This window comes from Nannobrachium achirus, assembly GCF_963921795.1.
Source record: "Nannobrachium achirus genome assembly, chromosome: 7".
NCBI lineage: Eukaryota > Metazoa > Chordata > Actinopteri > Myctophiformes > Myctophidae > Nannobrachium > Nannobrachium achirus.
In genome coordinates this window covers 37733267-37761046 of record NC_137816.1, presented here as the reverse complement: position 1 = coordinate 37761046, position 27780 = coordinate 37733267, and the positions used below count along the sequence as shown (strand labels likewise).

The window sequence follows — 27780 nt, the reverse complement described above, 5'->3', positions numbered from 1 at the left end:
TGTGGCTTAACCAAATTTTGTGAAATACAGTATGGTTAATTTATTTTATTGTCCATTAGCCCATTTTAGTTGGGTTTGAAAAACGCAAGTTTGCATCCTACTGTAGCATTGATTGTTATTTGTGCTGGCTAAATGTTTGAGTTACTATAGTACTGTATATGGTTGCTCTCTTGTGATTCTGCTCTATAATGACTCTGACTGCTCAGTCTATTCAGCCAGAGGCCACCTTGTCACTCATAATAAACCTCTGGATCCTCTCTTTACAAGCAACAGATCACAATCCATGCAAGAACACACGCGAGTGCGCACGCACGCACGCACGCACGCACGCACGCACGCACGCACGCACGCACGCACGCACGCACGCACGCACGCACGCACGCACACACACACACACACACACACACACACACACACATACTCACACACACACGATCTTGCCCTGATAACCACTACTTGAACCCTAGCTAGCGTTCAAGTAGCATCCCTATTCTGGGGCTCACAACGTGCTGTAACATGACGTGTTGTGACATTGCAGACTGGCTATTTTCCGAGAACATATTTAGAATGGAGCGAAAAAAGGAGGGGACCTTGTATAATCATGGGCTAAACGGGTTAAACATTTGTGCCAGTAGCCACCAAGCTCCACCACAACCAAGCCCCCATACATTCTGTTCTATTCTTGGATGAATGACGCCTGCTTGACTCTGGCTCATTTGCGCATGGACTATTACTGTAATACTGGGATGTACTCAGCTCTGGTCCAAAGCATATGCACTATGACTAGGCTATGGACACTATGCCAATGTACGGTACATGTACTGTATACTTTTGCTATAACTGAAACAAAGATGGTTTTATGGTGTTGAAAGCCTCTTCTCTGCGATGGGAATACTCCACCTTTTGCGTAAAATATGCAAATGCTGTTGACCATATCTGTATGTGGTGTAATTACTGTAAGTGAAAAAGAGGTTTCTTCATCTGGTCTATTAGGATATAAAAGATTTGTTTTTTGGGGCTTTTGCCTTTATTGGATAGGACAGCAGGCTGACAGGAAACGGGGGGAGTGACATGTGGCAAAGGTCGTCCGGATCAGGAATCGAACCGGCATCCATGCCCACGCGGCAACGCCCAAGTGGCATGCTGCGCCTGGACCAGGCAGGCCAGCGGGCGCCCCGATATATTTGTCTCCACCAGCCGAAGGCAGGGGGAGAGTATGTTTTCGCCTCTGTCCGTCCGTCCGTCCGTGCGTGCGTGCGTCCGTCCGTCCTCCGAGTTTGTGTACAGCTAATCTCCGGAGCTGTTGGCCCGGTCGCTGCAGCCGAAGGCAGGGGGAGAGTATGTTTTCGCCCCTGTCCGTCCGTCCGTGCGTACGTCCGTCCATTTTGGACAAAATGCCTAAAATCACAAACGCAGAGTGCAACTAACATGAAATCACGCACACACGTTCGCACTAGGCCGAGGAAGAAATGCCACTTCAAATTTTTGAAATCAGCCTCATGGTGGTGCTATAACAGGCCGATTCGTGGTTTTACCTATAACTACACCGATCAGTTTCAAACTTTGTAGGCGCACTCCCTGGATGCCAATTCAGAACCTCTGCCCCACATTTTTCACATGGGCCTGTTCTAGCGCCATCAGGAGGCCAATGTGTGCAAAACTACCTTTTGGCCAGTACTCCTACAGATTTTGTCCAAATATCACGCAAATCGGTAGACAGTATCTCTACAGTCATGTGATCGACATGGATCTGTCTGATTGTCCATTTTCCATCCTGATTGGCTGAGATTGGCTTTCAAAGTTTGTAAGATTGGTCCGTTTTGGACAAAATGCCTCAAATCACAAACGCAGAGTGCAATTAACATGAAATCACGCACACACGTTCCCACTAGGCCGAGGAAGAAATGCCACTAAATCAGCCTCATGGTGGCACTATAACTATTCGTGGTTTTACCTATAACTCCACCGATCAGTTTCAAACTTTGTAAGCGCACTCCCTATAGTCCAAGGAAAAACCCTTTCCTTGTATTTTTCACATCAGCCTTTTATAGCGCCACCAGGAGGCCAACTTATGTAAGACACATTTTTGGATATTACTCCTTCAGATTTTACCCAAAATTAACACAAATCAGTACACAGTATCTCTACAGTCATATGATCAAGACGGATCTGTCCCGTATTAAATATTCAATCCTGATTGGCTAAGATTGGCCTCCAAACTTTGTAGGATTGATCCGTTTCGAACAAAATGCCTCAAATCAAACACAGCGTGCAATTGTAATGAAATTGTGCACGCACATTCGCAAAAGGCCAAGGAAGAAATTACACTACAAAATGTTCAAATCAGCCTCATGATGGCGCCATGAAAGGTCTAAGATTGGTGAAGAACACATGCCACCCTTTTTACATTGGCCTATTATAGCACCACCAGGAGTCCAGGACGCGTGGCTGGTGGAGACCTGTGCTCGGAAGAGCACTTCTTCTAGTTTATTTTCTGGTCAGAAGGTGGATTTTACACAAAAGGTTGGGTTCTGTGAGTCTTCCCACTAGAGAGAATATGCTTTCAACAATCACAGACCGTCTTTGTTTTAGTGAGTAGCAAAACTATATTGTTTATTTTTTACTGAAGTGTACTGTAGAGATTGTGTACCCATTCAATGAGGAAAATACATTATGGACCAGAGCTAGGATGTACTCTAGCGTGATAGATTGTACATTATACTTGTATTATTTATTGTTTGATCTTTGCACATGGCGAGAACAGCCTCTTCAGTTTCTGTGTTGACACAATAGACCACATCCTCAGTGCACTGTGCTTTTATAAATTGTCCAAGAGCTCCCTCTTTGCTTACACACCCAGCATGTTACAGTGTTGTCAACCGTAATGGGAAATGTCTTACAGTTTAGGCCCATACTTGTTCTATTACACTATAATCTGTCCTTTGTGATAATGCCATATTTCTCTTTGGAAAATGTTTAGATTATTTGAATTTGACAACGTTTGAGCAAATAGTAAACAGCATTTTGCGATTACAGAATTGTGGTTATCATTTTAGTGACACAAGAAAAACATTCAGCAGCTTGTTGAAACTGTATGGGTGACATCTCAACTGTCAGACAGTGCAGAGACACCTGGGCATGTAAAGTATGGAACAAGTGAATGCTTACAAGGCCTTTACTTTAAGAGTGAGCATACAGTGTTTTTACTGTTGGACTACTCACAGCTGATCCATCTACCTGCCTGCCTACCTACTGTCAGTGTCAAACCCGATTTATAGTTGTGCCCCGGTGTGTCGCACTAGCCTTACATAGCCAGACAATATTACTGTGTGGATATTAGTCTGGTTCTTCTCAGTGTTCTTTTTTTTTTCTCCGAGGGGTGGTTTAGTGGTTACAAAAAGATTCAAACAGACCTACAACCCATCAGAGTTGCAAGGTGATCATTGGTGTCGCCCCAAATTCTGGGACCTGGGTAAGGATTCACTGCGGGCTCCCCATGAATGTTCTTCATAGGGGGAGGGAGTTTAACCAATTTAGACTGGGAGCGCATTATTACGCGTTATTTTGTGCTTTAACTATTGAAAAATAGCAGATTTACAAGCTCACAGCGCGGCATGCTGCGAGCTTGTAGATCTGCTATTTTTGAAAAATCTTGAACATTTGTCAGTGGTGCTCAAACCTTTTCATGTGAAGGACCCCCAAAATGATGTGTATTTGGCCACGGACCCCCATCTCAAAATATTTAGTTCCAGGCACCCCCCCCCCCCCCCCACCCCCCACCCCCCCAGAATCAAAATTTGAGTTACAAAAGTTTGCTATTTTTCAATAGCTAAAGTATAAATAATAATTAAGGCCCCTCCACCTTGGGCCCTAGTAACTCAGTCCTACTCCCCCCCCCCCTTGTGACGCCCATGAAGCTGATACACCCGCCCTACACTACAATACATTTGCATACTGGGCCCTGGTTGGTGTCAGTGTTCTTTTTTTCTCCAAGAGGTGGTTACAAAAAGATTCAAACTTACAACCAATCAGAGTACCATAAAAATAGAAAAAAAGAAGAAAAAGAAAATTGCTGACGGCCGAACGGACAGGGTGCAAAACATAGTCTCGGGCCCCTCGGCCATGCATGCCTTCATTTCGGCCTGGAGGAGACAATTATGAAGCATTATGATACTTGACCTTTTAAATCATAAAATGCTTTATAATGTGTTATGACTATTGTTATAAAGCATTGTTGAGTATTGCACTGATTATAACTAAAACAATAACATGGGGCTTCCTAGAATGTCAATCCATTATCAACTTTGAGTTGAATAATTAGGGCCTAGAATGGGAGTATGGTCGTTATGATTCATAGGATAATGATAAGCATTGATACACTGACATCGCCTCTTCACCGCATTCTTTGATTTCCTGTCTAAATGGATGTCTGCCTTGCTCCCATGGGCAGGGACGTGCTGGCCATTGGGAAAAGCGGGACAACTCCCGAACGGCCGGTTCATTCCCGGCCGTTCCATTTTGGGGGCTGTGCGGCTAACAAAGAAAATCGTCACTGTCGGGCAGAAACCTCGTATCTCCAAGTTTCAAATGTATACATTTTTTCGCAAAGCAAAGCCCTGCTTCGTCATACAAGGCTGTTGCACAAAAGTAGTGAAAACAGCAGATCTACAAGCACACAACGCCTCGCAGTGCGAGGCGTTGTGTGCTTGTAGATCGGCTGTTTTCACTAGTTTAAATCATTTTTAAAATGATAAATACAAAACAAATGGTTTTGGACATATAAGGTTTCCAGCCGACAACGACGAAATATTAAAAAAGAAAAAAAGAAAAAGAGGGCCTCTCCAACTCTTTTTCCTAGGCTGAATCAGGGGCCCAGCACGTCCCTGCTGCCCATGGGTCACCGCCATTCTGGAGCCCTGCCGTATCTGCCCAGCCAATCAGTGGTCAGTCACCTCTCTCGATGGCGACTCTACATGCTGTATCAATCTGAGCTGCTTCTCTGCAGGTCTCCTGTGACTAATGGCACTTGCACTGTGTCAGCCTCGGTGCCAACACTGGGGGCTGAGTGAGCTCAACATGCAGATAAGCACAGCAGGTGCAAGAGCGCAGGGAGGGAAGAGGGAGGAGATGTTTGACGGAGCGACCGGGGCCACCAGAGGAAGGAAGTTTGAAGGAATAACATCGGGATCGGGAAGAGAGAGAGAGAGAGAGAGAGAGAGAGAGAGAGAGGGAGAGAGGGAGAGAGAGAGAGAGAGAGAGAGGGAGAGAGAGAGGGAGAGAGGGAGAGGGAGAGAGGGAGAGAGAGAACATACTAGAATCTCACTTCAACAGGTGTAACTAATTACAGTAATTTGACAAATGGCCAGATAAATAGAGTGGGTAGGTCACAAGACATATTTCCCTTGCTGCTATTCTGTCACAGTTATATAGTTGTCGATTGAATTGATGTGAGAGTTTTACCATAAACAACCATTTAACTTTTTTTTTTATCCAGAAGACGTATTATGTGGAATGAAACTTTTGAAATTCAAAACGACTTACATGTTAGCTAACACGATTGATTGATTGATTGATTGATTGATTGATTGATTGATTCATTGACTGATTGATCGATCGACTGATTTGGTGAGAAAAAACGAAAGGGCACATCTCCATTTCCAACAGCAATAGAATTCAGTTAGAATTGCATCTGCCCCGTGTTAGACCCTTGAAATAGAACATTGTAACTTCCGCTGTCAACTTAATTGCAATCTCAGTTTTACATTTCTTAATAAAGTATTGTCAAGATGAAGTGTGGAAGCAACACATTTTCCACACTCTCATGCTGTGATCGCTTTTCCACGCCTGTCCTACTTCACACTACACCACCTGTAACCACTTTCCACTGGATCCTCTAACTTAACTCTTATTGTGCCTATCCCGAACTAGTTCGGGATAGTTTGGACCTTATTAACGTTCGGGGTGCCAATCCCGAACTAGTTCGGCTTTTTATAAAAAAATAAAAAAAAACATCCAGAGGCCTTACCGAAGCACCAGGCTAAATTTTCGAGCCGGGCCGCCGGCCGTCATCTGTTTACACGGCCCGCAAGAGCGTCGCGCCGCCGATATTTCCCATCCACTCCAATGCAATCCAGGATATTTAGAGCTCATTTTCTCTGTTCCATGCATATCCATGAGGTGTGCAAGGTTTAATCACGGCTAAATCGCCGAAAATAGGGCTTCTAAAATGCTTGGTAGCCAATAGCTAACTTCAAGCTAACTTCCTCCTGTTCCTGTTCATGCACAAAGGAAAGTGTTCAGGCGCGTCATGGCTGCGCACGGCTTGTGCATATACAGCGTATGTCTATGGTGGATTCTATGGCCATTGGGCGCCCTCTAGTGGTGATTCTGGGCACTGAAAGGGTTAAATAAATATATTGTTTAACTTTATTAGTCCAGCAGAATTCAGTTTTCTGTTTCACCCAGCTGATGGCTGCCCAGATGGTTATGAATGATGAGCACTCGGGGGGAGCAGTTTGCGGTCTTTCACGTCCATGTTACCTCAACACAAGAACTGTAAACACCTTCTTTAACTGACATGTACAGTATATAACTTCTAGGGCACAACATTGTCATACCTCCTCCAAAAAGCAGAATCAAATTATAAATCACAAATACATCTGCAGATATTAGCCCCATATAGAACCTCACCCTCTGCTGCATACTGTTGTGGTCCGAGATGAGGTATCCCCGGGCTGGGGTAGAATGCCTCCACGGTGAGGTAGAAAAAACTTTTCCCGAAATTGTATCCAAAAAGTAAAGGTAGTTCCACGCTCCCAGACTATGATTTTCCATCCCACGGTACATAAAACATGCACTACGGCGTTGGGAAAACGGTTTGAATCGCTTATTTAGTCTCATTAAATTCGGAAAAGCCCCGGCGGTAGGTGCCACGGGGCTATGCAGATATAAGCAATTAGGCTTGATGGGTTTCTCATAGAACACATGACACTTAGAACACACATAATTAAGGCCTGTCTGTACTCTCTCCGGCCACCGACCTTTTCGTCAGAAAGGTCCGGTTCAACAGACAGTAAGGACAGATATCAGAGCGGGTGAGCTGTCCATAAAAACAACAATAAAGGCCTGTCCACAGTATCTCCAAAATGTTCAGCGAGTTGCGATTTCCGATGTCAAATCTCCGAACTCTCATTCGGCCTAATGCTTTTCAGAGGTTGCGAGTGACGGCATTTTGTAGTCGAAACTGACCTTTTAACCAAAAAGGGCGGTTTCTGTCCAAGTATGGGCGGGCCTTTTTTCAGACTTACTGTAATTCCAGCTCCCCAAGGAGATTGCACTGTGTATCAGATCTTGTACTGTGAGTATTACTCTTCATCTTCACCTACTACTGTAATTAGCTTTTGAATGCGTGGGCCCCGCTGTCACATATAACAGCATCAGTGTGGGGTAATATCATAATCACATAACGTCTCTGTCGGGTGCAAACCTCACACTGTATGTGTATGTCCAAAACCGTTACTTTTCAGGATTCGAAAATCAAAGGTATTCACAAGCTACAAGCTTGTGATCTGTTACTTTTGTGTGACGCTGTAATGTGATATAGTAGGGTGTTCATTTACAAATATATACATATGGAGATAAGAGGTCTGCCCAACATCAAAGATACTGGTGCGACAATCTCAGTAGACTGAGACCATACTGTAGTGAGAGGAGTCTGGTTTACCAGGCTAGTTAGATGCAGAGAGAGAGAGAGAGAGTGAGAGAGAGGGAGAGAGAGAGAGAGAGAGAGAGAGAGAGAGAGAGAGAGAGAGGAGGGGGAGTTTTATGGAAGCTATTTTTCAGATGAGTAGTTTTAATCAACTCTGTATTAAATTATGTAATTACCCAAAGATTGAAAATAATGGTGTATTGATAGATACATTGTAAGGAAGGAGATGAGAATAACAATTAAAGAGTAGATAATGGATGATGCAAAAAAACGATGGTGAGTAATGGCTGCTAAATCTTGATTGCAATTTATTGTACTGTAAAGATTTGTTCTTGTAATCTATCCTCATAACAATCAAGAGTGTATGATGACAGCTTTAAAGAGGCGGTGCCATAGTTTTGTACTTTTTCTGGTTTTCATGTGTCTAGGAGGTTGACAGTACTTCATTCAGACCCCCTGGTGTGGTTGTTATAAGCAATTATGTATTCCCTTTGTATTTGTGTTTTCTTCCTGGAGGCTGACACCTTGTGGGTCAAAAGTGCCGATCCAAAAACACAGATAAAATGACATCATATATTCATCCCCTCCCCTTTTACCATTCACCCAACACTGTGGGTGTGGCTAACTTCAGCTGGGTCACCACCCACCATGATAACCAGGCATACCTAATGAACTGGTGGGTGTGGCCACATAAAAACACAAGTTTAACTCTTTCTGTACACTTTTTTGGAAAAAAGTCTTCCTCCTAGTATAATCATAATAATTCTTTTTGGGGGGGGGGGCACTGCATCTTTAAGCCCTCAGCCTGTTAGCATACCTATTGCTCTTTTCTCGTGTTTAAACTAACAGAAGAATTATGTATGACACACGAGAAACGAGCAAGAGAAGAGAGACAGAGAGAAAGCGAGAGTTTGGCAGATATTGAAATTATTGATGAAGTCAAGGGTAGTCTGTCAGAGGGAAATTCCAATTGAAAACGGCAGCTTGAAAGTGTTTAAAGGAATGGATCCCATCCCTCGCCTATCAGACATGAAATGATGGGTCCTGCTGGAGACATAAAAAGATGGGTTTAATTTGAGGTTGGACAAGCAATCCAGACTGCCTGGCACTGTTAATTGCCCTGTGAAGCAACCTCTCAGAGTGAGGGGAAAGCGCTCTGCTGTTCTACTAATATCTAATGAGTGAGTGGTCTGCTGCAGTGTTGTAAAAAGTACTCACATTTTATACTTAAGTAAAAGTATCAATACAGCAATGTAGAAAATAATACTCCGTACAAGTAAAAGTCCAGAATTCAAAATGTATTTGAGTAAAAGTATGAAAGTATTGGCATCAAAATGTACTTAAAGTACCAAAAGTAAAAGTACAAAATGTTTGAAATTTGCAGATCTATAAGCTCACAACGCGTCGCGATGCGACGCGTTGTGAGCTTGTAGATCTGCTATTTTCAAATAGCCACGGTATAAAATAGGGCTTAAGTGGTTTATGTATGTTTTATAATATTATAATTTATATCTGCAAAGTAACTAGTAACTAAAGTTTTCAAATACATGTAGTGGAGTAAAAGTACAATATTTGGATCCGAGATGTAGTGGAGTGAAGTAAAAGTACTGAAAACTGGAAATACTCAAGTAAAGTACAAATACCTCCAAATTGTACTTAAGTACAGAACTTAAGTAAATGTACTTAGTTACTTTACACCACCGCCTGTGCCTCAGAAGGTTCATTTTAATTCCATCAATACCGATACCCCCCCGAGCGACGAGCGTATTCTCAAAAGGACATCTCTCTCTCTAGCTAACAAAAATAAAATTGACTGTGACACTGTCGTAACAGGAAAAAGATATGTAAGACAAGAGCCATCCGGCTCAGTGATGCCAGATAAGCGTGGATGTGGCTGACGAACATCTAATATGAATATCAGCACCACGATCACCTGAGCTTGAATGGCTTTTTGAGTGCAGCAGTGATGAGCAGCGATCATTATCACTGCTCATCTCCTCTCCTGAGTTCCAAATGAGGATTGTTCTGAGGGACACACAGAGTCACCTCTTAAAATAACACTTAAACCATACTTTGTTGACCAGAGTGCCTATAGGGCAGTGCTTCACAACCCCCAAAATAGTCATCTTTGAACTGTATATCATGTGGGGACTCCCCTGGGGGCCCTGACCCACAGGTTGAGAACCACTGCTCTCTCCTGTTTTGAGCCTACACTAAAAATGTATTCACTGAAAATATCCAATCTACAATCTTAGCTTGTAGATCGGGCAGAATGTTTGACCCAGAATAGAGACACTAGGGATGAAATGGTTAAAGCATGGTTCATTGCAGCTTATCATAATTATTATCATAATAACATCAACGATTATTGTTATTATCATTATATTATATGACTATTATACACATGTGAGAAAATCATTGTTGTACAGGGGGTCAGTTAGCAGGTTTATACCGGTAAGGTCAGGAGCTGTACAGGGGGTCAGTTAGCAGGTTTATACCGGTAAGGAGCTGTACAGGGGGTCAGTTAGCAGGTTTATACGGGTAAGGAAAGGGAAGGCCAGGGGCGTCACAGAGTTACTAGGGCCCAAGGTGGAGGGGCCTTAATTACTTTAGCTATTGAAAAATAGCAGATATACAAGCTAACAGCGAGGCAACGAGTGCAGCGCTGTGAGCTTGTATATCTGCTATTTTTGAAAAGTCTTGAAAATGTGTGCAAATCTTTGAATATATGTATTTTTTAAGTAAAAATCTTTAACTCAAATTTTGCTTCTGCGGGGTCCCTGGAACTAAATATTTTGAGATGGAGGTCCGTGGCCAAATACATATCATTTTGGGGGTCCATCACATGAAAAAGTTTGAGCGCCACTGACATAGAAACATAGGTTTTAAAAAAAATGGATTTGAAATATTCAAAGACTTTCACAAATTTTCAAGATGTTTAAAAAATAGCAGATCTGCACTCGATGCCACGCTGTGAGCTTGTATATCTGCTATTTTTCAATAGTTAAAGCACACAATAATGCATTCCCAGTCTAAATGGGTTAAACCCCCTCCCCTATGAAGAACATTCATGGGGGGCCCGCAGTGAATATTTGCACCCAGGGCCCAGAATTTGGTGCAACACACCTGCGCACAGGCTCATGAAAAGATGTGAGAAGAAGTGGGTGAAGGAGAAGGATTAGGATGTCTTTACTAATCCACTCCTGTTCATTGGCCCTGATAAACGTACAAGTCATTAAAATGTACAGACAGGGAAGAAAGGGGGAAAGGAGGGACAGGTGGAGGGGATTTTGAGAAGGTACTGTACTTGGAACAAATTAATTGTGCAGACAGAAGGACAAGACAACAACAAGACAGAGTGTATTGAAGAGAATAATAGAGGACATGGCAGTTTATTGTTTATGTACAAAATGTATTGGCAAGATTCAAGAGACTTTGGCATTCAGCCATACAGGTACACCATAGTTATACTATGCATTAACATGTATACATCCTTAACCTTTAAATTCAAGTTATTATTTCTGTGAACGTAAAATATGCATTTTTATATTTGCCCTGACATTTGGCCTTTATGCCCTCAAACAAATTACAACGACAAGGCAAAGTGGCCTTGCCAAAATGGTGAAATTCCAGGCCTGGTCTTGTTCTTTTATAAGTCTCTTGCATTCCTGTACAGAGCCTTGATACATGAAGGGAATGTGCACATACAGTACAGTACACAATTTGTAAAATGTTTTTCCCTTGTTCTGTGATAAATTGGTCTGCCTGCCTGAGCACATTACAAACCCATAATTCCTCTCATTGGCTAATGCTGCTGGGCTCGAGGTTGGATACAGAGGGCAATGTTTATCACATGCCCATAGCCTTATTATATTCACAAAGATAATGAGAAAATAGCAATGCTTTAATGTACAGTAATAAATACTTTAACATTACTGTCAGTGCAAGGAACTGACTGTCAAACAAAACCTCACAATGATTACACCAGGTGCTGCTGGCGGGTGTCACCCTTGTTGGTATGCAACCAATAATCTGTCAGCCAAAATGTTTATTTTCCGCCTTGTGTTTTTGATTCCTTTTTGCCAAGATGATCTCCAGTGTCTCCTCAAACCATCCACAGCAACCTTGTTTAGTGGTGCAGGTTTTCATCCATGTTTGTCATGCTGGTTACCAGCAGCCAGGTGGATCGCGGTGACAGTTCAGGATATTTAGTTTTACAATGTTTTAGTCCTTTTCAACCTATGTATTAACCTTGGGCTTGGGTTATCTTATTTTATTATATTTAATATGTATTTGTATTATTTATTATTGAATACTGTTGTAATCTCTCTCTCTCTCTCTCTCTCTCTCTCTCTCTCTCTCTCTCTCTCTCTCTCTCTCTCTCTCTCAGGCTCAGTGTCTTTCAGTGTATTCCTGGTGTCTGTTGCCTTCACAGTATGTGCCATTTGGCTCGTGGCTCTGTGTGGTGTCTGCACCTGGTGTCAACGGAAATTGGTAAGTTACCCTGCTTGGCTGCTTGTGACAATAAAACAAAGCTGATATATCTTAGTCCTTATCTCAACGATTTTACCACAATTGTGTGTGTTGTAGATTAATAGTATTTTTGGTGGATAGCTTTTGCTCTATTTAGGACAGTAGAGAAACTGAGGACAGAGCAACACAGGTGATGGTTGATGCACAACCGTTCTGCCATTTTCTTTTCTTTTTAATTAATTAACTTTTGGGGACACCTTAATTTCACGATGATCACATTTCTTCTTTTTCCAATATGTAATAATAATGATAATTATTAATCTCAGGGATGTCCGATATTATCGACCTCCTGATATTATCGTCCAATTTAGCAAAAACAACAGAAAATAGTACTATCATTATCTCCGCCAGGAGAGTATGTTTTCGCCCCTGTCTGTCCGTGTGTGTGTGTGTGTGTCCGTGTATCCGTCTGTGTGTGTGTCTCATTAGTTTGTAACCAGCTAATCTCCGGCGCCGTTGGCCCGGTCACGGCCAAACTGTGCACACACACTCGCTGGATTCCAAATCACCCTTTGTCAAGTCCTGCCCGTTGTCCCGCCCCTCTTTGCACCCATTGGTTGCTGAGTCTTGGTGGGATAAAAGTCCTTTCTCTCCATCCACTACCATTGTAATATGGTAATAAAACAGTTGCTTCTTATTGTTATTCTGTGTATTCAATTCTCATTTTAAACTTGGTTTCAGTAAAAATGAGCCTCTCAGGTGCAGTATAGTCAGTCCAGTCTAAATCGAGATGGTTTGACCATTTGTTGTTCGCTATATGTCCGATAAGACACAACAATGGACATATATGACCATTAGGAAATGGTAACTTATTCATACTGCATTCATACTGCATTCGTGCATTTTGATGTTTTCTGTGCAGGCTTAGATTTTTATAAAGAGGAAGTAGATACAGTATTTCAGTATGTTCTACGTGGGTAATTGCCTTGGCATGGAGGCGTCTTTGCGGGAAGAGTACTTGAGGCAGGCTGGCAAGGTGAAGTGTTTACATGTTCGTATGAATGAAAGGTTTTTGCTTTTGCTTTGAGCACTCGACTGATAAGACCACAATACCGGTTTGAAGTGAATGATGATGGAGAAGAACATTTTTGGGGGGTAAATGGACAAGATCCACTCAAGACCCAGAAATTGTTTCAAATTGAACTGCACTCAGAATTCATCTATGGAGCTCTTGTATGTTGCCAGGCTACCTAGTTCCATGGTGAAAAAAGAAATGGCTGAACATTCAAAATGCTCATCCTGTACAACCAACCATACAATAATAATTTCGTTAAATTTATTTTTACATTGGAACATTCCACCAGTTGAATATCACTGCCCTAGGCTAAGGTAAAACCTTTGGCCTGCATTTTTCACAATTGCCTTTTAGCTTAACTTAACTTATGTAAAACACATCACATTCTTTGCTACTACTCCATCCGTTATCAAGACAGATCTGTCCGATATTTCATATTCCATCCTAATTGTCTAATATTGGGGGGGGGGGGGGGGGGGCTAGTGAAATTTACAGGAGAAATTTACAGGAGTTCTTACTGTAGTGTATGGTGTTTGTGTGTGATTTGAAATGTGAGCTTACTATAATCACTGTAATTCTTAATCATATCCAAGGGCTTTTGGATAGAAATGAGACTTGAGTAACTGAGCACTGCAGAGGTGTGTGTGTGTGTGTGTGTGTGTGTGTGTGTGTGTGTGTGTGTGTGTGTGTGTGTGTGTGTGTGTGTGTGTGTGTGTGTTTGTGTGTGTGCGTGTGCGTGTGCGTGTGCGTGTGCGCATGCGTGCGTGCGTGCGTGTGTGTGTGTGTGTGTCAACGCGCGTTGATGCTCATTAACGCTAGAGGAGGGGTTCTCAAACCTTTTTATACTACAACCCTGTATTATGGGGATATTTCTTTATATATATTTTTTTTTATTGTTTCTTGATTTTTAAAAATCTTATTTTTTTGGCTGACAATGCCCCAACGACACCAACAGCACCTTCCTGCGACCCCACTTTGGGTCGCAACCCATAGTTTGAGAACTGCTGGTTTAGACTCAAAACCAGTGGTAGGCAATTATGCTTCTGCACTGTCAAATAGACCGCATCTAATATAAGATTAGTGGACAAAAAAAATAAAAAACAACATCACTGTATTATATTAGATTTATTAGATATGTATTATATATTATATTAATGTCGTTATTGCGACCGTCAGGTCGCAAGTTACTATGAAAAGCTCCACCGGCTGTCTGTCCCTCCGTCTCTCTGTCACGTCACACTTTTGGCCCTACTCTTATCTCCGGCACCGTTGCCCCTAGTCATGCCAAACTTTGCTCACACACTCCTTGGCTGGCAAACCACAACCTCCAGCCCTGATTTCTCACATGGCCCTCTTCTAGTGCCACCACGAGGCCGATATTTGCAAAACACATTTTTGGACACTGCTCCTACAAATTTTGCCCTAAAATCACGCAAAGCGGTACACAGTATCTCTAAAGTCATGTCATCAACATGTATCTGTCCAATTCCCCATATTCCCTCCTGATTGGCTATGATTGCCTAGTTTGTGTATGCGACCTGACGGTCGCTTATCTCCCGATTAAGTCTTACTGGTAGCTATTTTATTTTATTAGAAATGTGATATATGATGTTACCGTAGTAATTAGTTGACTTTTGGTGAAAAATATATCGTATCGGTTGATATCGGTATCGGAAATTAACATTTGGGGAATATTGGTTATCGGTAAAAAAGCCAATATCGGGGTGAAGTCAGGCACTCTATTGTATCTTTTTTTCCTCGATTTTCTGGCATTTCTGTTTTATGTCAATGGTGACAGTGAAAGAGAGACAGGAATGGTGGACAGAGTTCAGGGTAATGACACACAGCAAACATTCCAGCCACCCAGGAGTCGAAGGGGGGAATATATATACACCTATATACTTATATACCCGATAGCCCAATGGTTGGGACACATAGCACATGCACGCAAAATGCCTTCTGCGTTTCCCCCGGTTCGACTCCCGGCTGGCTGGAATGTTTGCTGTGTGTGATTACCCTGCTCTCTGTCTGTCTTTCCTGTCTCTCTTTCACTGTCGTTATTGAATTAAAGCAGAAATGGCAAAGAATTGGCCTGGGCCGTAGTCCAGCAGTTCAGGCACCTAGGCACATAAGCAATGCTTTGCTGGTTCTAGTCCTGTTCCTGACTGTCTTTACTGCATGTCTCTCTCCCTGACTCTCTCCCCTGTTTCCTGTCCATTTACACTGTAAACTAGTGTTGTAGTCCAGTGGTTCTCAACCTTTTCAGGCTATGACCCCCAAAATAATCATATTTTATCTGGGGACCCCCACCCTGATGAGTACTAAGAGTTGAGGCATTACATTTTGTATAACACGGTTCTATTGTGAAAATAGCTGATCTACATGCTCACAACACCTCGCAACGCGAGGCACTGTGAGCATGTAGATCGGCTATTTTCACAATTTCTGCCTCTTGACATTTTGGCGAATGTTTAATTTGTCATTTTAGGGGTATTAAAAAGTCCTTAAATTGTTACTTTAGAAATGTTCAGATAACCTCTCTTAAACTTTATGTTGGTTTGAGTGAGAAAACAATGTTGCACATTAAGGTAATCATCTGGGGACCCCCCAAAATAATTTGGGGACCCCCCCTGGGGGTCCCGACCCACAGGTTGAGACTCACTATTGTAGTCGAGTCCACCTAAAGCGAGTCCAAGTCAAGACCTACTGCGGGAGGGGGTCGAGTCCAAGTCGAGACCGAGACCGAGACCAGACAAAAAAAAAAAAAAATGTAAAAATATGGGTTTTCTTACTAAACCATTTACGCACATCATCTAGTAATTCATCAATGAAAAGCACCAGACAGCTCTCTTATAATGTGAATGGGCTCCTCATAATAAGGGTATAATACAATTATTTCATTGCATTGTAGTGACTCTTGACTCAAGTGGACTCGAGACCGAGTAAAATCATGGGCGTGACCGAGACGAGACCGATTAGATGAAAATTTTGACTCAAGTCTCGCTCTCCATATGCATGCTTTTGTTTCATATCACAATAAAACAAAATGTTCTGAACACCTTCCCTCACGTGGCTTCCCACCTATGCCTGAAGACACTTTTCATATTCATTTTCCTCCTTGAAGGACTTTTCAAGAAAAGAAGCCTCAGAGTGTTTTTCTTACAGTAGGTTGGTTGGCTGCAGTGCATGTGTTCACCATCAGGATTCTTCTGCTGCTTGGTGATTCTGTAGTGCGGGGATCCCTTAGTTGAGAGAGAGATGAAGCAGGGACCCCCACAACCTTTTCAGAGATTCCATATAGTTTAATCGTTTGACAGCATAATCAGTGTATTTTGGATTCATGTCAATTTGTGTTTTCAGATATTTAACCACTTGAACCGTCAATACTTAACTCATACAGTGCCGCCGGCCACAAGGGGCGCTAGAGTGCCAGAAATTTCTCCATAGACCTTCGCTCTAGCTTTCGTCGACACTGTCCCAAGTGCCTTGGGATTTCACTCCAGCCAATGCTATGGGTGACGATAGGAGGAAGCTAGCTGACACGTAGCCAAAATGCTAACCCATTTAGAAGCCCGATCTAAAGCTATTTCAGTCGCAAAAAACTTTTTCTTTGCGTCTGGGAACACAATCCGGAGAAAATCCTGTCTAAAGATGTGATTTATCATTGGAGTGGGCGGCGCGATGTGGCCGCGCGACTACGGACCGTGGATGGCCGAATCTAAGTCCCGGCCATGGATGGAAATTTAGACCGGGGCTTCGTTGAGGCCTCCGATTAAATAATTCATTTTATTAAATATCCCGAACTAGTTCGGGATAGGCACCCTGGCATACGTCGCGCCGCCGACAGTATTTATTGAGGTTTTTTTGGGGGGCTCTAAACTTTATTTTAAACCATTTTCAATGGAATAAATCGTCGGACCATCTAGCGTCTCTCGTTGGCTAGCGCTGGACGAGCAAGGACCACCCACGTTGCTCCAAGCAGCTCGGGGTAAGTAAAATAGCAAATAAAATATTGTATTGGATTGAAATAAAGCCGAACTTGTTCGGGATAGGCACTGTAAGGGTTAATAAACTTGACCTTTCACTCTGTACTTGGTCTGCTCTTTTTCCCCTCTACACCAAACCTCTTTGGCAAAAATAGCCGATCTACAAACTCACAACGCCTCGCAGCACGAGGCGTTGTGAGCTTGTAGATCTGCTATTTTTGGCTAAAGTTATCAGAATATGGACGTTAGGGTTGAAGTGGTTAATATAAAAAAGGAGAAAAAAGTGTACATCACAAAGATTTGGAGGACCCCCTGTAGTAACTCTGAGGGCCCCCTAGGGGTCCCGGACCCCCTGTTGAAGACCGCTGCTGTAGTGTGTATGACGATGGTCCACTTTGCATGGTACGATGAACACAATACACCGATGCATTGGCGGCAGCGGGGGGAGGTTGTTTGTGTGGCCATGACCGCAAACACGACCAGAATCCTCCGGTACGTTATGTAAACATGGCGCTTTGCCCTGCATTGTGGCGTACCTGTTTGCTGCCAGGCTTCATTCTTATGCTAATTAATCATCTACTGATGCACAACGCTACATACAGAGATACTGGCTGGTTCCTCCTGCATGAGCAACCGAGACTTCTCTTCTTATACATTTGATCTGCTGCTTCCTTTTTTCTGAAAATACCTGCTGCTTCTCTCTGCACACAGTATTCCCTTTTATCCCTTACGGTATATCCGTCTGTCCTTGAGTCGGTTTATCTATCGTTCTCTCTGGGGTCCTCTCCTTTCTGACTCTTCCCACTCGTTACCGGGGTTTGGAATACAGAGGAGCTGCGGGGAATTCCGCCCCCCTGAAAGAGACACAAGCCCCCCCAGAATGCATCACTTGAGAAATGTAGGACTTACTTAGAAACAGGGGCGTCACAAGGGGGGGGGCAAACCTTCGAATGTATGTATTTTTTAAGCGAACATTTGTAACTCAAATGTTGCTTCTGGGGGGTCCCTGGAACTAAATATTTTGAGATGGGGGTCCGTGGCCAAATTATACCGGTACATATCATTTTGGGGGTCCTTCACATTAAACAGTTTGAGCACCACTGATGTAGAAACAGAGGTTTACCAAAAAAGATTTTAAATATTCAAAGACTTGCACACATAAATTACGATTTTTCAAAAATAGCAGATCTACAAGCTCGCAGCGCGGCACTCGGTGCCACGCTGTGAGCTTGTACATCTGCTATTTTTCAATAGCTAAAGTACCCAGGGCCCAGAATTTGGTGCGACACTCCTGCTTAGAAATAATGTAGTGGAAGCTCTAAAATAACATAATTCATGGTGCCACTCATTTGTATTCTGTATAAACGTAGGCCTATGCGTCCCTGTATATATTTACATTCCTGTGATAAAATAACAGGCTAATGGTAAGCACTCCCATGTTTATTCATTTCACGCATGGCAATTTCCTGATCATTTGTATCTGATAAACGCAATGGTGCTGTGGCCATCCATGCGTGCACATACAGCACGTTGTCTTTCGAGTCAATGTATTCTGGTGTTTGAGGCTGTGGGCATGTTCATAATTGTCATGGGATGCGACCTAGGTCCTAGGCCTGGCCTGTTTAACAAACAATGCAAACCATAGCCTTTCAACCGTGCATTGTTATTTTCATAGTTTTCCTTTCTTTTATTTTGTATTTTTTTTATGGAGAGTGATAGAAAATAAATGTAGAGTGAATATTAATTCTGTTTCTTTGTTGTCCCACACTAAAGATTCTCGGTATGAATTTAAATGTATTGATATTACATTCTTTGCACATATAATAGGTACCGGTACACATTCATGTGTGCGTTAGTACACTCCCACCCCAGAAAATAGGATCTTCACTCTGTTCCCGTGTGCAAACGAGGAGTCAGTACCAGCGGTGCACAGCAGTTTGTAAAACCTCTACATGTCCATTTGGACTTGGTGACAAAGTATTATGGCATAGGGGACATACAGTCCTGTCTGAAGCCCAGTAGCCTACTACAGTATCTCCCTTGGCCAAGGGGGCCCAGCAAGCCAAATGACGTTGTGATGACATTATGATGACCTCCTCCGGTGACTCCGGTGACGTTCAGACCTAGGCCAGATCTCAGCCCATATGGGGACCCTTGTCAAAGAAAAGGGAACGCCCTCTTGGTCTGTTCCTCTTCCCTTCAGAAGTGTAAGCTATCAGACTCTGTCTCGAGAGAATGATCTCACTCTCCATGTTTCTACAGCACACCATGCATTTGTCCATTTTCTGCTATATTTCCATCTCTACTCAGGGGTGTCGCACCAAATTCTGGGCCCTGGGCACAAGGATTCACCCCCATGAATGTTCTTCATAGGGGGAGGGGGTTTAACCCATTTAGACTGGGAACATATTATTACGCATTATTTTGTGCTTTAAATATCGAAAAACAGCAGATATACAAGCTCGCAGCGCGGCACTCGGTGCTTGTAGATCTGCTATTTTTGAAAAATCGTAAAAATGTGTGCAATTCTTTGAATATTTCAAATCCTTCTAAGTTTTTTTTGAAAAACCTGTTTCGCATCTCAAAATATTTAGTTCCAGGAACCCCCCAGAAGCAAAATTTCAGTTACAAATGAAAAAAAAAAACTTTTCAAAGATTCAAAGATTTGCACACATTTTCACGACTTTAAAAAAATAGCTGATCTACAAGCTCGCAGTGTGGCACTGAGTGCTGTGCTGTGAGCTTGTAGATCTGATATTTTCCAATAGCTAAAGTATAAAATAATTAAGGTCCCCCCCCCTTGTGACGCCCCTGCGCTCATACATCTCCTCTCCATTTGCACAGTGAAGAGGCCGGGACGGATGGAGGTTATGTGTGCCTGTCTTGAGCTAATCTCGCAAACTACTCGACCAATGCACACTGCCGGTAGGCCAAGAAACACCCAAATACTTATCCAATCGTTCAAGTGCAATTATGTTATTTTTGTGAAACATTCATAATCCCTGTCCAGAATATGGGATCTCATCTTACACCAGAGAGCATGTATTAACTATAATGTGACAACACTGTTCTACAATTCCTCAGAGAGACAGCCAAAGACAAAGACACAGAGAGACCACGACCCTCACGGTGTACGTGCACAGTTACACTCAGGGGCGTCACAAGGGGGGAAAAGTGGGACTGAGTTACTAGGGCCCAAGTTGGAGGGGCCTTAATTATTTTATACTTTAGCTATTGAAAAATAGCAGATATACAAGCTCACAGCGCAGCACTCGGTGCTGCGCTGTGAGCTTGTAGATCTGCTATTTTTGAAAAGTCATGAAAATGTGTGCAGATCTTTGAATGTATTTTTTTAAGCAAACATTTCTAATTCAAATTTTGCTTCGGGGGGTCCCTGGAACTAAATATTTTGAAATGGGGGTCCGTAGCCAAATACATATCATTTTTGGGGTCCTTCACATGAAAATGTTTGAGCACCACTGGCATAGAAACATAGGTTTTTAAAAAAACTTTATTTAGAAGGCATTTATAGAATCAGGTCAAAAATATTCAAAGACTTCCACAAATGTTCAAGATGTTTCAAAAATAGCAGTCCTACAAGCTCACAGCGCGGCACTTGGTGCCGCACTGTGAGCTTGTATATCTGCTATTTTTCAATAGTTAAAGCACACAATAATGCGTATAACCCTAACCCTAACCCCCTCTCCCATGAAGAATATTCATGGGGGGCCCGCAGTGAATCCTTGTACTCAGGGCCCAGAATTTGGTGCGACACCCCTGAATACAGTATGACATGCGTACATGTGCACACACAACTGACACAAGGACAGACACGCCGTTCAGGTAAAGCCCATGTAATGTGACAACATGTCAACATACCCCACGCACCTTTGAAGGTACACGCGCACCGGACACATGGGGCAGGGAGCGGAAGAGAAGGAAGCAGAAGGACATTACTCATCATCACACAGAGTATTATTATTGGGGCGTCTCCTGCTGGTCCTTGCTGTGAGGAAGAACATTATTTTGTTACATGCGATAATAATAATACCGTATAATTTATGCCATCCATTGCTTCTATGATAGTTGCATTTATTCCAGCACTCTGTAGCCCTTTTTACGCTCCAATATTATCACACCTAATCTCAAAAACACATTAGCAACACTGATACAGCATAATGCCTATGCCTAGTACATAATTCTGATTAATGCAATCCTGCCATGATGACATACCCAACAAATTATATATATATATATATATATATATATATATATATATATATATATACGGTATATATATATATATATATATATATATATAATATATATATATATATATATATATATATATATATATATATATATATATATATATATTAAGGCTGGGACTTTAACTGATTAATTGCGATTAATCAATTACAGAAAATTTACGTGATTAAAAAAATTAACACATTTTAATCGCACTTAGTTTTTGCACCAAAGAACCTTCAGTTTCGGGCATACCGATCATAGCGATGCACCAATCAAGAAGAGACAACAAACACAAAGGGAGAAGTAGCCGATCAGAGCACTTGGCCCAGTGGATGCGAAATTTAGATTTATAAAACACTCTTGTTGATTCACTCGTACAACAAAATGTGTTTTACTTGAAAAAAAATGCTTCTCAGGTCAAATATCGATGTGCGATTAAAATGCGATTAATTGCGATTAATTAATCACAGAGCCTGTAATTAATTAGATTAACCTGTTAACAGGTGTGGGCCTTTGACAAACAATCACGTTTAGACAAGCCTCTGTGTTACTTGCATTGCCAAGCTGTATACCATTTTAAAGCTAAGATTCTTGTGATTCTGAATCCGCAAACCATTTGATTATAGCACCGAAACTCACGCCGCAAACAACGCAGAAGTCCGACATAAACAAACAAACAAATATTCATAAATCTGCTGCTACTCACGTTTAAAATTGGATTGTACTCCCAACAACATCATATATTTCCACAACAATGATGTTCTTGTGTAGAGGAAGGGTAAACATGATAGAATCCATTGATTGTACAAAGTCCAAACCATTGACACTTCATTTCAGCCAATTGGAGCTTCTAGTCCTGTCTCAGTCGTCTCCCAGTCCCCCAATAGCAACCAATAGTATGTTCTCAGAGGAGGTCCATGACTCTGTTTCCTGGCCCATATATTCAGCCAATGGCAGCAGGTATTTCTGATGACTGGCACTTCTTATAGCCAATGAAATTCTCCACAAAATGTGTCTACTTTATTTTGGCTGAAGTGAACTACAATACCCAAAAACCCCTGCGTAACAGCACTACTGGACGTGCATAAATACGCAGCAGCACGCCGAATGTCAGACCAAAAGTGTTAGGGCTGTCAGTAAAATAAATAAAATAAATAATAATAATAATAAATAAATAAAAATAATAAAAAATTAAAATGAAAAAAATCAAGTCTATTAGCCATTTTTTGACCTTTTTATATGATATATGCAAATGTCTCCAAATGAAAACGCATAAACATACACTTAGTAAAACATGTGTAAAATATTCATATTCTGTAGTTTTATCATGTCCTTTGAAATTGGGCTAGGTAAGGCTTCAAAATGTGGCCACATTGTGTTTTTCAGCTCCTATATGATAATAACAGTGTTATACAGGCATCTATTTACTGAAAATATTTAGGCGAGGATTAAAAACCTGCTATTCCAGTAAGTTAAAACTTGCATTACTCAATGTCAGTTGCACACAGAGTGATTATTTATTTCTGGGTAAAACTTCAAAATGTTTCCTTCAAAATGAGACCATGCCCAATGCATTACTCCAAATGGTTTAAAAACAACAATCAATTTACTTTGGGTACGCTGAGTATAGGCGTTTTTTGCAAATTATACAGGATTGTTAACAAGTGATAGATAGATAGATAGATAGATAGATAGATAGATAGATAGATAGATATACATACAGTATACATATGTATACATATGTATATATATATTTTCTAATATATGTTTTGGGGCTTTTATGCCTTTATTGATAGGACAGTAAACTGTCAGGAAATGGGGAGAGAGATGGAGAGTGACGCGCAGCAAAGGTAGTCGGGATCGGGACTCGAACCAGCGACACGCCGTCAGGCTACACTGAGCCTATGTGGTATGCGCCTGGACCGGTAGGCCAGCGGGCGCCCGTTGAGAGCTTATTTTAATAAAAAATGTCCTGTGATATGAAACAAATGCATAGAGATGGAGACAGAGGCTGAGGGTCAGCTTTGTGTTCATAGTGCACCAAAGTCTGTCCTGTCCGTCTGTTGGCCCGATCGACCTGAAACTGTGCTCTGCACTCCTTAGATGCCAGAGCAGAACTGCCCCAAATGTTACACTCTTTGCAAGCACATTCCCACCAGGCCCAGGAGGAAATGCCACCCAACATTTTTTTCTAATCAGCCTCATGGTGGCGCTGTAACAGGCCGATTCACGTTTTTTACCTACGTATAACCCCCCCGGCCCCGGGCGCAAATTCTGTGCCCTGGGTATATATATATCAGAGATTGCGTTAGACCGGAAATTGCCGGATTTGACCGATTTATAATGACAAAGACCGGAAAATATAAACCTCATCGGACATAAGGACCGATTGAAAATGACACGGCAGTTCACCGCAAATCTCTCTCTCTCTCTCTCTCTCTCTCTCTCTCTCTCTCTCTCTCTCTCTCTCTCTCTCTCTCTCTCTCTCTCTTCTCAATGTCTCTCTCTCTCTCTCTCTCTCTCTCTCTCCCTCATCACTCTCTCTCACATGCACGTCTGGTTGCACAAACACACACGGGTTAAGTTACACTTTTTCCTGTTAATAATAACCTGTGTGAAATAAGCTGCATTAGGAGGTAAACGGGAGACACTTTATTGTGAAGGTAAGACAGGAAATGATAGTTGTTGCTGGGTAGGCCTAGTTGTCGGTTTGTTATGTTGTCGCTATGCTCTCTATGAGCTGCCTTGGTTTTGGAATATGAGCGCGCAGTTTAAGTTATAGTACATGAATGGACAGTCAAAAATAAGTTGTATTATCAGAACTGTTTAGCCTAAACATTAATTTGCGAACAGGGCGCTGGGGGAGAGAGAAGACAGCAGTCCATTTCAGCGTCATTTTGCAATGCGCACTGTGAACCCATGGGAATTATTGAAGGCACGCAGGACAACTACAACCCATATAAAACAAACTTTATACACTCGATTGAAGTTCTTTATGAGGAGATGTTATGGAAACTGTACAAGATCACCACCAAAGCCTTTTCAACCTTCCCAAAGTTGCATAACAGAGATGCAGGATGATCGTGACCACTCGACCATACTAGTGAGTAGTCTATAATTGATTCCTTTCTGGCCAGATTAATCTATCAACCTATGAAACATTGCGCAGACCCCACTTTCAGACTATTTCTCATTATTCTGTACATTATTATGTGTTGGCCTGAAATATGATGCAGAACAGAAACAACTTGTTATGAAACCATGCAGTATCTGTGCAAACACACAGCCTGCGTGAGTAGTCCAATACCAGTAAGACTCCCTAATCGGGAGATAAGCGACCGTAGGTCACTTATCTCCACAAATAGAGCAAAAATTTGTTTTTCCAAAATCTTCCTGAGCATGTTGATGACATGAGTGTAGACATACTGTGTAGTGATTTTCGTGGTTTTAGGGCAAAATCTGAATCGGCCTCATGGTGGCGCTAGAGGGCCATGTGAGAAATGAGGGGTGGGGTCTCCGCGCCGCCAAGGCGGACGAATAGGTACCGGCCCCGGCTCTCCCGGTCGCTCCTAGCCCGAGTTACGGCATTTTATGTGAGCTGCAGTGGCAGGGGGTCCTCCACTGGGGGCGCCACCACTTTTGCATCCGTTCTGGAGCACCAGGAGTGGGTGGTCCCCGGGAATGCCCCGTGAGCAGCCCCGTTGGGGTGGTCATTTGGTAATTTTTGCACATGTGCTCATTTTTTACACTTGGGGGTCCCCGAGGGAGCTGGGGGTCCCTGGAGCTCCGGGGGTCCTTGGAGGTTGTAGTTTGGCAGGTAAGGAGTGTGTGTGCAAAATCTGGCATGGATCGGGGCAACGGTTGCGGAGATATGAGCAGGGCAAAAGTGTGACGTGTGACGTGTGTGACGGACGGACGGACGGACACCTCGAGCAGCTTTCTGTAGTAAGTGCGACCTACGGTCGCAATAATTAATTTCCTTATGCAAGATGATCGATCATCATCAAAACATACAGCTTCGGAAGCTGTATGTTTTTTGTACAGCCTACTACTCCTTTACATTCAATTAGTTCAGTCCCAACTATACAGCAGGACTTAAACTGTTGTTATTGGCTATGTTTTTGCACCTGCTTGTCATCCATGCATTAAAATTATTATGTCCGGTATTTTTATCAGATGTCCGATAAATTTTAATCATGCCGGTCACGGTGACCGGCTGTTAAAAATCCTAGCGCAACCTCTGATATATATATATATATAGTCATATATATATCTATAGTCATGTGATCAAGACGGATCTGTCTCATTAGCTAAGATTGGCAGATTTTGCAGTAGTGGCTCGTCCCAAAAATCAACATATATTTTGCAAACATGTATTGTAGCAGATATTTAACTAATAACCTACAACTCTGATAGCATCATCATTCAGCAAGTGATTTTGTAGCCTGGATTCAGAAGCCCTCTAATGGATCCATTGTGAAGAGAACAGCATTTGTTCATGCAAAGAAGAAGATGATGATGAAGACATCAGGAGCTGGTCTGATGCCGTTGGCTGTTTCTGTGGTTGAGGAGGAGGAGGAGGAGGAGAACAACGACAACGAGGCAAGGAAGGAGTCGTTGAAATGGGAGCACAGATTGCAGAAGGAGGAATAGGGACAGGAGGATGGAGAGAGAGAGAGAGAGAGAGAGAGACAGAAAGACAGAGAGAGAGAGAGAGACAGAGAGACAAAGAGAGAGAGAGAGACAGAGAGACAAAGAGAGAGGGGCTGTTGGGTGTTGAAAACCTCTTTGTGACAGACATGAGGACAGGGGTGTCGCACCAAATTCTGGGCCCTGGGTACAAGGATTCACTGCGGGCCCCGCACAATTATTTAGTGGTTTAGACATTGAAAAACTAAAGCACTAAACCGAGTGCGGCACCGAGTGCTGCGTTGCGAGCTTGTAGATCTGCTATTTTTGAAAAATCACGAAAATTCTTTGAATATTTCAAATCCTTCAAAGGTTTTTTGAAAAACCTATGTGTCTATGTCAGTGCTGCTCAAACCTTTTCATGTGAAGGACCCCCAAAATTATATGTATTTGACTACGGACCCCCATCTCAAAATATTCAGTTCCAGGGACCCCCCAGAAGCAGAATTTGAGTTACAAATGTTCGCTTAAGAATACATATATTCAAAGTTTTCACACATTTTCACGACTGTGAGCTTGTATATCTGCTACGGTATTTTTCAATAGCTAAAGTATAAAATAATTAAGGCCCCTCCACCTTGGGCCCTAGTAACTCAGTCCCACTTTCCCCCCCCTTGTGACGCCCCTGACACCAGGACACCAGGAGGGAAAGGTTGGCAGCAGTACCCTCCAGTCTGACTGATGCCATTCCAATGTCTCACCAATGCTCTCCTCTGATCTTCCCTTCTTGCTCCCCTTCTTTCATTCTGCTTTTCTTTTCTCCATTGCACACAGCGTCTCAACCTCCGTGCTCACTGTAATCTATGCAGCGGCCTCTATTTGGGATTCTGTTTCACACCATCTTCAACTTCTTGTCATGTTTCTCTCCATCATGCACACTCAAAGTAGCTCTTCTTTCTTTCTGAAATCCTATGACTCCCAGCCTCTCAATGTAGCCTCCTGAAAGTTTGAAAATGTGCTTCACCTGATTGCACATTCATTACTACTTGCAATGTGGTCAACTTTGGGTCCCTTTGTGTGTGTGTGTGTGCGTGCGTGCATGTGCGTGCCCACACTTAAATACCTTTTTGTGTGAGTGTGGGTCAAGATTTACCTGACTTTCGCCAGATGGTGGCAGCATTGCGTATATAACGCTCTGCTTTTACCATCTGGGCTTGCTCGGCCAGAGTTGATAACACTCGTAAAGTCCCGGGCCGGACCAATCAGCGGCAGCTATGGGCGGGCTCTGAGCGGCTCTGAGCCAATAGAGTCTGATTGCAGACCACGTGGAAACCCAGGAGGCGGATTCTGGGTGCAACGTCATGCAGACAGGCCAATATGAGTGGTTGGAGTTGGCACTCCCAGACTGTGATAGAAACGGCCACATCCAATCACCTGCTACAGAAATTCAAAAAATGGCCCGCCCCTTACATCAAGTCTGCCCGAGAGAACCCAGATGTAAGGCAGAGCGTTACGCACTGCTGCAACTATCTGGCGAAAGTCAGGTTAGGTCAAGATTAGGTGTCAAGCTATAGAAATGCTTGTGCTAATCTCTTCATTTGAGCTAAGATAGAGGTACAAATGAACCAGTAGCACCCTCTCTATGTTACTGTAAGTTA

The 27780-nt window shown here is 42.6% G+C and overlaps 1 protein-coding gene across 1 annotated transcript in view; it reads left to right on the top strand.

Moving 5' to 3' along the window:
• syt7b (synaptotagmin VIIb) overlaps positions 1–27780 on the top strand; it is a gene marked incomplete at both ends in the record, with an annotated part of 148066 nt that overhangs the window by 64476 nt on the left and 55810 nt on the right. Inside the window, one exon of the mRNA XM_080730007.1 lies at positions 12099–12202. Within this exon, the coding sequence (XP_080586133.1) occupies positions 12099–12202 (104 nt within the window). The remainder of the gene's footprint in view (positions 1–12098; positions 12203–27780) is intronic.